We start from the raw sequence: 13119 nt of genomic DNA, 5'->3' as shown, positions 1-13119 counted from the left end.
TCTACTTGTTTTGTTGATTTGTCTGGGGCTGCTGTTGATTACAGAAGGAGTCTGTGCTCATTCTAGAACTTTTCTAAGCACAGGAAAAGAAAGGAGTCAAAAGAAAAACTCACCCATCATCCCAAAACCTAGACACAACGAGGGTTCTGGTTTTGCCACATTATTAGATGAGATGCTGATACCCAGAGAAGGAGCAGGGAGCTGTGGGCAGTTGCTGGAGATGAGAGCAGGCTGAGCGTGTTCAGGGGCCAGTGAGTAAGGAGCTGGTGCGGGCCCCACACAACTTCTCTGTCTCAGGGCCTGGTGCCCCCAGTCCAGAGGCAGGAGCGTGGTCCCGGAGGTATCAGGGACCTCCCCCAGGTCCCCAGGCACAGCCCTTATTCCTGTCTCTTTCCTCCCCCAGGTGCTGTTTGCCCTGAACCAGACCCTGCTGCAGCACGAGAGCGTGCGGGCCGGGAGCCTGCAGGCGCCCTACACCACGGAGGACCTCATCAAGCACTACAACTGCGGGGACCTCAACGCCGTCATCTTCAACCATGACACGTCCCAGGTGAGGCTCCCTCCTCCAGCCCACACAGGCTCTGGGTCACCAGTTCTGAAGGCCAGGCCCATAGGAACCCGCCTGGCATTTATTAGACACCTGCTGTGTGCCAGGCGCAGGCAATCGTCTCTCCAGCCATGGTGAGCAGGAGCTACTGGTATCCCATTTTACAGATGGGGAGACTGAGGCTCAGAGAGGAGAAGAGACTTGCCCAAGGCCGTACCACTTATTAGTTGTTGAGTTATCAAGAGCAGCACTTGAGCCTGGTGCGTGTGGTGTGGGGGCCTCGACCCTAGAAGCTTAGCCTGAAAGAACAGGGAGGCAGAAGCCCACCATGCTGGGAGCTCGGGCTTGAGTGCAGCCCAGGGCATTTCACCGTGATTCCAGCCCTGGAGGAAAGGCCCCTGCTGGGCAGACAGCGAGGGGGACCCCGAGGAGCAGAGCGCAGCTTCACCAGGCCTCCCCATCGCCCTCAGGGTCAATTCCAAGATACTTGGTCCAGCATTCGAGGCCCTCACGTCCTGCCCTCCGCTGGCCTTGTCACAGCCCGGGTGTCCCACTGCGCAGACCTTGTGTCACCTACAGCTTGCTCTTCCTTCCGCTGTGCCTTTGTCCAGGCTGCTCCCTCCTGCTCTCCTCCCACGTGGCCCTGGTCAAGTGTCACCTCCTTGGAGAAACCCTCCCTGATGCCCTGGATGGAGTCTGGTATTCCCCTGGCTCCTCTGGGCCCTGTGCTTCTGTGTCATGGAGCCTAAATATCCGTTCACTCCAGAAGCAGATGAATTCGTCCAAACAGGCCACTTCCCTGCCCGGGACACTACAGCGGCTCCTCATTTTTTTCAGGGGAAAAGCCAGCATCTCTACAATGGCCTGTGTGGCCCTTTGTCCCACCCGACACACACATCCTTCTGCCCTCCCCTCACACTCGCCACTCCAGTTGATCAGGCCTCGCTGATCCTGGAGCCCACCTGGCACGCTGCTCCTTTGTACTGGCCGTTACCTCTGCCAGGAACGCCCTTCCCCGGGTATCACCACGGCTGCCCCCTCTCCGCCCTGAAGACTTCAGTCAAATACCATTGTCTCAGTGAGGCGGCCCCGCTGCCCGATCTAGATTCGCAGCCCGAGCCCACCGCCGCACTCTCTCCCCTTTGTCACGCTCCACTTTTCCCCACGACCTTTATCGTCTTCTCACAAGCTTGCATATCTTGATTCATTGATGAGTGGTTAGTTACTGTCTGTCCTTCCCCACTGGAAGTTTTTTTTTTTTTTTTTAATAATTTTATTTATTTTTCCCCCAAAGCCCCAGTAGATAGTTGTATGTCATAGCTGCACCCCCTTCCAGTTGCTGCATATGGGACGCGGCCCCAGCATGGCCGGAGGAGCAGTGCGTCAGTGCGCGCCCGGGATCCGAACCCGGGCCGCCAGCAGTGGAGCGCGAGCACCCAACCGCTAAGCCACGGGGCCGGCCCCCATTGGAAGTTTTATTCATCTGTTTCATTCGCCAATACATCCCAACTGGCTAGATCTGTGCCTGGCACAGAGCAAGGCTCAGTAAATATTTGCTGAACGAATGAACAAAATAATTTATAAATGACAGGCACACTGCTTTGAAAACGGATATTGGGGGTCAACCCAGAGAGGGCTGCCCCTCTGGGGCTGACAGTCTCAGAGGAGAGACGGGCAGATTCCACAACCAGTTGTGCCAAAGCGTGACCCTTGCTGTGCAGGGAGGAGAGGGTGCAATTGGAGCCTGTGGCGGGAGCAGGAATTTAGATGGGCCTGGGGGAGGGGCTGGGGCTGGGAAGAGAAGGAGATATTCCTGCAAGATGAGAGGTCAGAGAAGAACCTGAACTGGTCATAGATAAGAGGAGGAAGAATGTTCCAGCAGAGGAAACTGCGAGCGAACTAGCCCGAGGCTAGAGAAAGCAGGAGGAGGGGTGAGTTGGGGCTGGAGGCCTAGCCAGGGACCTGCCCCGATGCTCTGTGTGCCCCCATACCCCACTAGACCGTGAGCGAGGATGAGGGTGTGTTGCTCATCTCTGTGTCCAGGTGCCCAGCTCAGGGCACAGAGCGAGCCTCAGGCAGGGAGCCACTGTCATGTGAGCCCACTCAGGTGAGTGCTGTGCTGGGTGCAGTGTGGAGAGTGCAAGAGGCAGGAGCTGGAGACCCTGCTGCCGGAGGCAGGAGCTGGAGACCCTGCTGCTCAGGATTCTGAGCTCGGACTCCTGGGGTGGGGGTGGGGCTGACAGCTCGAGCCTCATAGGCGTTCTCCTGGGATCCGCCTTGCGACAGAGCCCTACCCTGCGCCATCCGCTGGGAGAGAGGCTGGTGGGCTCTGTGGCAGAGGAGGACCTGGTCACCACTTGGGATGGCCTGGCCGTGATGTGGCTGGGCTGGAGGGAGGGCTGTGCAGGACAGGGCCCTGGCCAGGCTGTGCTGACAGAAGCTGAGAGAGGGAGGAATGGGGTGACCTCAGGGCATGGCCAGCTCAGATTTCCTGTGAGCCTGTGTTCAGAACCACTGATTTGTCTCTGGCAGGTGAACTGCATGGGGGCTCTCCTGGCCGTGCCTGTACGTGAGGTGGGGCAGTGAGTGAGTTTTTCCCCCCAGATTAGAACAGCAACCCAGGCTGCACCCAGGGGGGCACAGGCAGAGTCTAGCCCTCAAGGGATGGGGCAGGGGGGACAGCCCTGCCTCCAGACACAGAAAAGCCTAGTGTCAGGGGAACCAGGCTAAATCCAGTGCCCACTTGCTGATGGAGAAGGGGTCCAGGTGACATGGGGCTGCGTCTGCAACTGGAGGCCTCTAGGTCTACGGGGGGCCGAGGACACAAGGGCTGGAGGAGTACAATTGGAAGGCTTGGGGGAGAAGGTGGTATTGCAGCTGGCTTGAGAGTGGAGCCCACCAGGTGGGGAGGAAGGGAGGGGCTGGCAGGCAGAGCAAGCTGCCTGGTGGGGGTGTGGGAAAGTGGGAGGTCCCGAGGAACGATTTGCAGAGCAGAGGGCACTTCATGGGGGGTGAGAAAGCCCTGGAGTGTTCAAGCCAGACAGTGATGTGTTCAGAAAGACGCCTGTGGCTGCAGTGCAGAGAAAGATGAAGCAGCCTGTGGAGGCCTGGGCGGGACAGGGGCCCAGGATGAGAACGTTGAGGAGCAGGGGCCGGGGACACCTCACCCGTGGTCTGCCCTGCCTCCCCACTCCACCATCCCACCTTCAGAAACGCCTAGGCCCAACCTCCCGCAGCTCCCAGGTCTCTTGCACTGTCCTTGCCCCTAAATCGACAGGGTGATCCAAAGGCCCCTCCCCTGGGAAGCCTTGTCTGAGCCCCCAGCCTGAGTTAGGTGTAATGTAGCCATCCTTATTGTCCGTACCCAGACACTTTTGAGAGTGAGAGTTCAAATATAATTAAGTCAGAATAATTAACAGGCATGGAGCAGTCTACCCAGCCACAAACCTCGCCTGTCCTGGACAAACCAAGACACACGGTCACCCTATTAAGTGCCTCCTCCGGGCTCCCACATCCCTCGACGCCCTCTCAAAGCATGGATCCCACAGTGTTCTGGCTCCCCCACTGGGCTGTGAGCCCATCTAGGGCAGCACACCCAGTCTGCGGGTGCTCTCTGGCACCCTGGCTGGACACAGGGCTATGGAAGTTCTCAGAAGGAGTCTGTTTGATGGGTGGGGTAAAGAGAAGGGATGGAGACACGGAGGTCGGTGACGTCAGCAGACCTGAGCACTTGACTGCCAGTCCTGACCCAGTCCTGGTTGGGTGCCTACACTGAAGTCATCCCCCACAGCCCCACTCCAGCTTTGCTCAGCCCATCTTCTCATCATCCCATCTCAGACCCATCACTCTAGGGCCCTGGGGACCTGACGTGTCCTCTTTAAAATGTTACAGTGCATCTTGCACTTACACTTGTTGCAGGAGATTTAAGGCTCCTGACAAGTCTAATGACATCATTAATTTGCTTCCCTCCCAGCCCAGGCCCAAACCCAGGCCCCATCCTTGGCACGGAACCAGGGCCCATCAGCATGAAGCATGCAGAGAATGTCAGCCAGCTGCTGGGCAGCCCAGGGAACCGAGCATCTAGTCCAACTTCTTTGTGGCTTTGACATTGAATTTTCTGGTTCTTGTCTTTGTTAATTTTTTTTAGCTCCCTAAGGAATGAATGGAGATTCATCTTTCCACAAACGCACACTCATGGGCATGGAGCGGAGGAGGGAGGGCTGGACACATCCACAGGTCCAGGGAGAAGGCCTCCGCCTGGACCCTTGGCAGAAGGGAAGGGATGCAGAATGTTGCCTTCTTGGCTCTCTGATGGTTCTGAAGGCCATCTCTTTGTCATCTCTGTCTCTACGCCCTGCCCAAAGCCACCCTTTACTGTAGCCTCTGCCACCATAGGGGAAAGGCGACGAGCCAGCTGCATCCCCCAGGCTGGTTGTTTAAAGGTCAGTCAGGACTGGGCCAGCCCCGTGGCTTAGTGGTTAAGTGAGCGCGCCCCACTACTGGTGGCCCGGGTTCAGATCCCGGGCGCGCACCGACGCACTGCTTGTCCAGCCATGCTGAGGCCACGTCCCACATACAGCAACTAGAAGGATGTGCAACTATGACATACAACTATCTACTGGGGCTTTGGGGGAAAAAAGGAGGAGGATTGGCAATAGATGTTAGCTCAGAGCCGGTCTTCCTCAGCAAAAAGAGGAGGATTAGCATGGATGTTAGCTCAGGGCTGATCTTCCTCACAAAAAAAAGAAAAAGAAAGAAAGAAACAAAAGTCAGTCAGGACTTCCTTTGTGCCACGCACTGAGCCAAGACCTGTCCGAAACTGATCTTGTTTAATTCCTGCCACAACATGTATTACCCCCGTGTCACCAATTTGGAAACCGAGTCTGTTAGAGGCCAAGTAACTTGCTAGTTATAGAGACCTCCAGCTGATAAGTGGCAAAAGAGGGATTCCAGCTGTCCTGGCTGCCTGACTGCGGGGCTCACGGCCATAACCAGCATACCTCTGCCGCCTCCCAGCTCCTTCATTCATCCGCACGTTCACTGATTGACAAATATTTATTTGTTGGTACAACATTGTCCCACATTCTCTTCCATACCAAAACAGTGGAGAGAAGCCTGTGAGGGTTGTGTTTCCAGAAATAACCCTTCTGAGTCCCAGGCTCCCTTGTGCTCCTCCCTCACTCAGAAGCCTGCAGGTTTTCCTACAGATGCATCAAGTCCTGTCTTGTGGCCTGTTTTGTCAGGGCTGCCGATCATCCTTTCCACGGTTGGGGAGGGAGTAAGAACTCCATTCCTGCATTTATTCATTTGCCAAACAGTCCCCGGGCACCAACTCTGCTGGCCCTGTTGGACACTGGCATGGCTGCTGCATACAGCTACGCAGGTTGTACACTGCACAAGTTTAGGGTACACCAGTCACATCATTCTCTTGTTCATCCAAGAACAGCGAATCTGCCCTTTCTGGCAGAGAAGCCCCTCCCCCTCCCTCTGGGGAACGCACTGGTCCTTGGTCAGCAGACAGCAGTGGCGGGTGTCCTGGCCTCCCCCGTGTCCCTCAGGGTTCAGCCTCCATTTTCCTCAGAATGAGTGTTGACAACTCATCAGTAGCTCTGGAAGCCATGTGGCTGGGCTGCATGACCCGTGGGGGCTAAAAGCTGCGGGAAATTGGTCCCCTCATGCCAGAGGCTCTATCTATCCATCTCATCAGTCTACTTGGCCTCATGTCCTGTGCTTTGTGCCTGGGTTGGTGAAGACAGAGAAACAGGAGCGGGAACACCAGGTGGAGGACATCCTGTGAGCAGGAACTTGGAGGTTGGAATGACATTGACAGGTTGTGGGGACAGAGAGGGCATGTTCTGACTCTGCATCAGAATCCTCTGTGGCCGTGGCTTCCCCTCAGGCCCCACACACATGTTGGAGGCCACGGTGCTGGACCCGTCATCTGTGTTGGAAAGACAACATGTTGGGAACAGAAGAATACAGAGGGAGGCAATGTGGTGAGGAAAGACAGCACAAGCTTATGCTCAAGCTTCCAGAAGCCTTTCCTGGGCACCTGCTTTGTGCCAGGCCTTGGGGGCCCAGGAGTGACAAAGGCCCTGACCCTGAACTCAGGGAGCTCTCTGCCTGGTTCGAGAGTGTGTCAGTGATGCTGGCCCCAGGCCACATGGCTGAGGATGGCAGTGGGCCCAGAGCTGGGAAGTCTGGACAGTTCCACACCAGGTTGTTGAACAAGCCATCACTATGGGAGGAAGCCGTGGTCCTAGAGTTGAAGCTTTTCAGAAGAGATGAAGGCGTGTGGGTTATGTCCTGGGAAGTGGTGGAGCTGGGGATGGGGATGTAGTGGTGGCAACAGAACGTAGCCAACCAGGGCTCATACACTGGGAAAACCAAAGGTTAGGACCCCTCCTCTCACTCTTTAGGATAGTAGGCTGAGTACAGCCCGTGACAGCACCCATCATCTCAGACGATACCTCACAGTATTGTCAGCCCGATCTTACAAATGAGCAAACTAGGACTCGGAAAAGTTAAGTGACTTGGCCAAGGTCACACAGTATCAGAGCAGGGCCTAAACCCCAAGTCAACATGGTCCCCTGCCCATGGCCTTTCTGCTACACCAGGCAGCTCAGCTGACCCTCCACATCTGCTCGCTGGACCGAATTCCTTACACACGTCGGCGCTGGCGTGAGAGCAGGGACGAGGTGAGCGTTGTCCGCCACCACAGGACCCCCATGTCTGGAAGCTGAGCTGCAATACGACAGAGACAGGAGTGGTGCATGTGGGGGTGCGGCAGTCGGGGGCCCTCCGCCTGGCTCTGCCACTTTGCCAGCAGTGTGACGCTGCACCTGTCTCTGGATCTTTCCATTCTTTCCCTCTTCATTTGTAAAGCTGGAATAACAGCACTCATCTCGAGGGTTTTGGAATTGATGAAAAACGTATACAAAACATCCAGCCCACTGGAGGGACTAATGACGGTGAGTTGTCCGGCCCCGTACTGGGCCATGTGCTTATTTGAAGCCACCTTGCTCCAGAAAGAACTGAAGGCAGCCTCTGTCTTGCCTTTACAGCTGCCCAACTTTATCAACACCACCCTCCCACCACACGAGCAGGTGACGGCCCAGGAGATCGACAGCTACTTCCGCCAGGAGCTCATCTACAAGAGGAATGAGCGGATGGGGAAGAGGGTCATGGCGCTTCTGCAGGAGAACGAAGACAAGATCTGCTTCTTCGCCTTCGGAGCAGGTTTGGGCCACAGTGGGGAAGGGATCATTTGCAGAATCCTTAAGGGCTGGGAGATTGGCTAGACCTTCTCCTGACCTCTGCTTCCTACAGGGGAAAGTTGAGGCCCAGAATGGAGCAGGAAAAGCCCCACAGCCCTCAGCAGAGCTGGGGTAGTTCTCCTGCTTCTGGTCAAGGATTCTTTCATGACAGTGCCCGTGGGCAAGGGGAGTGACCCCTGCCAAAACCAGGAGAACTTCTGTGGCCCCTTCATGCCTCAGGAGCCATATCGCGAGTCCAGAAATGAAGCCAGCTCCCACTACCCAGCTCAGCCTTGTGCCCACCCAGCAGAGCCAGGGCCAAGACTGTAAGGGTCATGTGGCTTTCCCGATGGGGAAAAGGCAGGCTCCGGCATCCCGCAGTCCTGGCTCCAGATCCCAGCCCAGCCCGTTCCAGGCTGCATGACCTCGGCATGGTAACTTCTCAAAGGCTCACGTCCCTCTTCCATGAATGGGCAATGTTAGCCATAACTATCTGATGAATTGAAAAGACCTACCTTGTAGAATAGTGCAAAGATTAATGATAACATTTAAATAACCTGCCACATAGTAGGAACTCAAAATAGCAGCTACCGTCATCGTCACGACAATTAATACAACTTTTATCATCGCGATGTGGACCACAAATTTGATGCTTCTTCTGGGGGCTCTGGCCACTTGGTGCAAACGGAAGTCCAGATGTCCGGGTGCAGGGGTGCTCAGCGTCTCTCTCCCTGTTCCTTCTCCTCTCTCTCTCTCACTTCTCCCTCACTCTTTCTTTCTTTCTCTGTGGCTGCCTCTGCTGGTGACAGCCATGTCCTCGTTGGGACCAAGAATTGTATTTGCCTCCTTTATTAGTCAGCTTTGGTCCGGAGCTACAATGAAGAACGTGTATTTCTTGCTCGTGTTGCTGCAATTTGGGTTGATGGAATTCAACCCAAATTGTGAGAATTAGACGAGATGCTCCGCCCACAACTGGTGAGCACTCACTGCCGCTACCCTCTCGCCCTCCCTTCCTGTCTGGTCACCCACACCGGCCTGCCTGCCAGGGTCAGGCCAAGGTCAGCAGTCAGTCTAACCCGGAGGGTCCTATTTCGTAATGTGGCATGCCTGCTGTTTGAGGTCTTCCTCCTCCAGCCCCCTCCCCCCACCACTCAACCCCCCCACATACCTCAAGGGTAAGAGCAGGGTACATCTGTCCGTCTGTCTGTGCCTGCCTTCCCTTCTCTGCAGCCCTCCACACAGGAGAGGCTCGTGGGAGGGCCTCAGAAACACAGGACCTCTGGGCTAGCGTCTTTAAGGCCACACCTGGGCCTGGACAGAAAGAGCTCTAGGCTCACGTTGAGCTGTGCCATGGCCTGTTGTGGCCTCTAGCAAGTCCCTTCCCCGCTCAGAGCCTCGGTTTACTCATCTGAACAGAAGGAGCCGAAGCTCACCTGGGCCATCTATGATTCCAGGAGATATTCACAGTTTCCATAGAAGGGAGGGATTTCTGCAGGGGGTCCTGGAGGAGCCAGCAGGACCTTGACTGACTTCATGGAGAGGGCAATGCCACTCTCCAGCTGCAGGACACCTGCTGGGGACGTGGCATGAGTCAGGACAGCTGTGGAGACTGTGCAGGGAAGTAAGTGCTTCCCAACACAGCCTCTCCCTCTCCCTCACCACTCAGCTGCCTCCCCAGCCCTTCCTCCTGTGGGCATCTGGGCAGTGCGTCCTGCCCTGGAACAGCCTCCAGCTGACACAGAGGGGGGCCACTGGGCTCGGCTAGTCCCCACGCTCCTCCCCAGGCCTGGAGGAGCCTCTGGTGAGCCCAGTCATTGAGGGAGGCCAGTAAGGGTCCCAGCATTCTGCATGCTTCATTGGGGTGACAGGGCCTTCCTGTCCCACCTGCCCCGGGCTGCAGGACCAGAGTCACCCGGGGTCTGGGGGAAGCTAACAGCAGCTCTTTCCTGTGGGTAAGGAAGCAGGAGAGCCCAGAGATGAAAGTCACAGCCGTGTGGGCAGGCCTGGACACTGCCCTTCTCTTCCTGAAGCCCCAAGTCCGTGGGGACACAAGTGTTGACTCAGGTATCCGGCCAGCACACAGGTCTTGTGGCCAGCTCCAGTTTCTTCCTCATCTCTGAAATCAGCTGGTCCTTGGTCTGTCCTGTTGACAGACCCCCGAAAAGACCTCACACCCATCTACTCTGTCCAGCCCCACTGCCACTGTCCCAGTCCAAGCCACCATCAGCTCCAGCCTCCTCATCCTCTCCCCACTCCGGGCCGCTCCCCACACTGTAGCTGGTGAATGGTGCTGGCTTTGTCTCCCACCCCGACCCTGAGCTCCGGGAGAGCAGGCACCACTCAATCATCCCTGGGGTTTTAGTGGTGTGTAGTAGGTTTCGAGCTTGATAAGGGTATGAAAGAATGAACGAGTGAAGGAGTGAACAGGTGAATGAAAGTTGACCAGGTCCTCCCATCCAGGTCTCCCCTGGGCCTGGTGAGCATAGGACAGGCCAGCAGTAAAGACCGGGCGCTGTGAGCCCCACCTCGGCTCTCAGAGACCTGCTCTCCACAAACAACAGGCCGGGAGCCGTGTGCAGATCTCGCTGGCAGCTGCCGCTTCCGGCTCAGCCACGCCTGGAGCAAATGGCCCACTCTGTGCTGCAAATCTCCCCTCCACCTGAAAGTTTCACAGCTGGATGCAGCCTCCAAGCTTGAGCCTGCCCACCTCATCATAGCCATGGGCAGACTGAGGTCCACAGAGGCCAGCACATGGGTGAAGCTCATGGTGAGTGGGGGACAGAGCCAGGACTGGACCCCGGGCCGGGAGCTGTGATCCAAGGCTCAGTTCTTATGTGCAGTCAGGGAGCCAGCTGAATGGACCTGTAACAGTCAGTGCATTGGCATAAAACACGTCCACCCCCAATCTGAGCTGAGAGAAGTCCACGCCTGCCTTGTTCCGTTCTTAGGGCCACATAACTCCGGAGTCCCACGTCCTGTGGCAGGCTGAGGATTCACGTGCAGGGCCAGGCCAAGCTCTCGGGCAGCGTCGACCCCCAGACACGCCGCTCCACTCCTCACCCTCCTGTCTGGGTGCTCTGCAGCTCCATCTCAGGCCTTCCCAGACCGTCGGGCACTGGGGACCTGAGTCGGTCTGACTCTTGTTGTCCATCCCCCTCCGGTCCCCAAAGAAGGCACAGGGCCCCCAAGGCTGTAGGAGGGAGGGAGGGTCTATGCCATTGGAAATACGCCTAACCCTGCCCCAGGTGTGCGTCTGCTCCTGCAGAGGCCTCTCAGATCCAGTTTCAATGAGTGTCTCTAGGAAATAGCTTGGGAAACAGAAACATAATTATAAGACACCCTGGCCACCGCTAGCCGGCCTTGCCAGGTGTCTGAGCCAGGCCTCCAATGAGGTCCCACCATTCTACGACAGAGCAGCCTCAGGCTCCTGGCTCTAGAGCTCTGGAGAAGGACTGCGCAAGCTAAGGTGAGAGAGAGAGTGATAGAGAGTGAGAGAGCCTCCCCCTGCCTGGCCCCCCGTGCCTACCCTGCCCCGGGCCACCCCTGCCCCAGAATCCCTCCCTGAGAGCCCAGGAGCACAGGCTGGGTTTCCAGTGCTGACGGCAGACTGCCCCCCCCGCCCCCCATTTCTGCTCTACGGGGGGATTTGGTGCGAAGGGTCAGAGCTTTGGCTCAGGATGCCTGGGTGTGAAGTGTGGCTCCACCACTGTCAGCTGAGAGCCTGGGAAAGCCAGTTCACCTCCCAGGGCCTCAGTCTTTCATGTGTGACCTGAGCCTAACACACCCACCTCATTGCATTGTGCTGGATACGTTCATTTTATATCATGGAGTTAAAAGTCTACATGGTGGAGGGATCCTTGTGCACCAGCCACCATTCCAGGCGCAGATTACATGACCTTTGATCTTCACAATAACGCCACGAGAGGGGCTTTATCATACTCGTTTTGCAGATGAAAACTAAGGCCCAGAGAGGAGGAATGGCTTCCTCAAGGCCATGCAGGCGACCTTCAACTTGAATCCTTGTCTCCTGTGTCCCAGTCCTGGCTGTTTCCCCCATTCGTGGTGCCCTTGCCGTATTCTTCCAGAAATGTTGATGATCTTGTGGGCGGGGTGCCGTTTTAGCTAGTACATCCCTCAGGAGAGTACCCTCCCTCACGTCTGTGATGTTTCTGGAGCGAGGCGCTGTTTCACCTCTTCTGGAGGTTCCTCAGCAGGTTCAGGGACACTTGGGGTATGGACATGCGTGACAACTCTGAACAGGGCTGGGTGACATCTGGAGGCCCAGAGGGAAGCCTTGCCTCTCCAGGCGGTGGCTGTGGACAGTGTGCAAACCCAGACGTTCTGGAACGAGCCAGGCTGCTGCCACGGGGGGGTGTGCCGGCCCAGGGGGTGGGGAGACCCAATTCCTGACTGCCAGGCTCATGCAGTTGGACAAGCTGAACCTGAAGGATCCCCGCAGATCTTACGTGGGTCCTTGGGTTTCCTCTGGTCTATAAAGAACTGAGAAAAATAAGTACAAGGTGGTGAATTTTTTAATAACTAGATTTATTCAATTTACAGGCTTATATTCTGAAATTACCTCCTTTCTACTATGTTTGAAGTTAAACATCTTTGGCTTTAAAAAAAAATGATGGTGATATAGGGCAAATGGGGCTTTCAAAGCTGTTATTTGGCAAAATAAAAAGTTGGTAACTGTATTACCCCTCCCCCCCCAACTCCCAGCATTTCTGAAGATAGGAGAGAATTGGCAGGCTTAAAATGTGATGGAAAGAATGCAGTGGGAGGAGTGAGGCTGATGACCCAGGAGAGAGAGTAGAAAAAATTACTAGCCCAGGGTTCCAGGAAGGCAGGAGGGTGGTGGCTGGAGCTCAGGTAGAGGGTTTGGCCTTGGGTGGAGAAGGGCACATCCTCACCTGTGACGGAAGGAGGGAGGAGGCCAGAGGCAGGTAATGTGGTGGTGACCTGAGGCTTCTAATCGGAGCTCTACTCTATAAAATAGAAGGTGAAGTCATCTGCAGAGAGAAAGTGGAGGAAAGTGGGAGGGTTCTTGGTTTGAAGGGAGGAGAACATTTGACATAAATGCAAAAGAGATTGGCCACAAGAACAGACGTGGACAGGAAGTTAAATAGATTTCGTCTCATAACCAACCATGATTGACTGGTGGTGGCTGCCCGGAGTGTGGATGGATAAGTGAAGGGTGATGAAACCCCGTCAGCTCAGCAGAGAAGAGGTCCTAATTGATTAGCAATGTCTGCTATGGACCAGAATTAGGACACGAGTGTGCCATGTATGTGCTCTAACTGCTGGGAACCCAGA

At 55.9% G+C, this 13119-nt stretch overlaps 1 protein-coding gene across 1 annotated transcript in view; it reads left to right on the top strand.

Annotated features, from left to right (window-relative positions):
* Positions 1-13119, top strand: part of TRABD2B (TraB domain containing 2B) — a 220156-nt gene that overhangs the window by 180557 nt on the left and 26480 nt on the right. The window contains exons 3-4 of the mRNA XM_058552351.1: positions 404-550; positions 7612-7786. Of these exons, the coding sequence (XP_058408334.1) occupies positions 404-550; positions 7612-7786 (322 nt within the window). The remainder of the gene's footprint in view (positions 1-403; positions 551-7611; positions 7787-13119) is intronic.

The sequence above is a fragment of the Diceros bicornis genome, chromosome 13 (genome assembly GCF_020826845.1).
Source record: "Diceros bicornis minor isolate mBicDic1 chromosome 13, mDicBic1.mat.cur, whole genome shotgun sequence".
NCBI classification, from domain to species: domain Eukaryota; kingdom Metazoa; phylum Chordata; class Mammalia; order Perissodactyla; family Rhinocerotidae; genus Diceros; species Diceros bicornis.
Note: the sequence above shows the minus strand (reverse complement) of the source record. Positions and strands in the feature narration are given on the sequence as shown.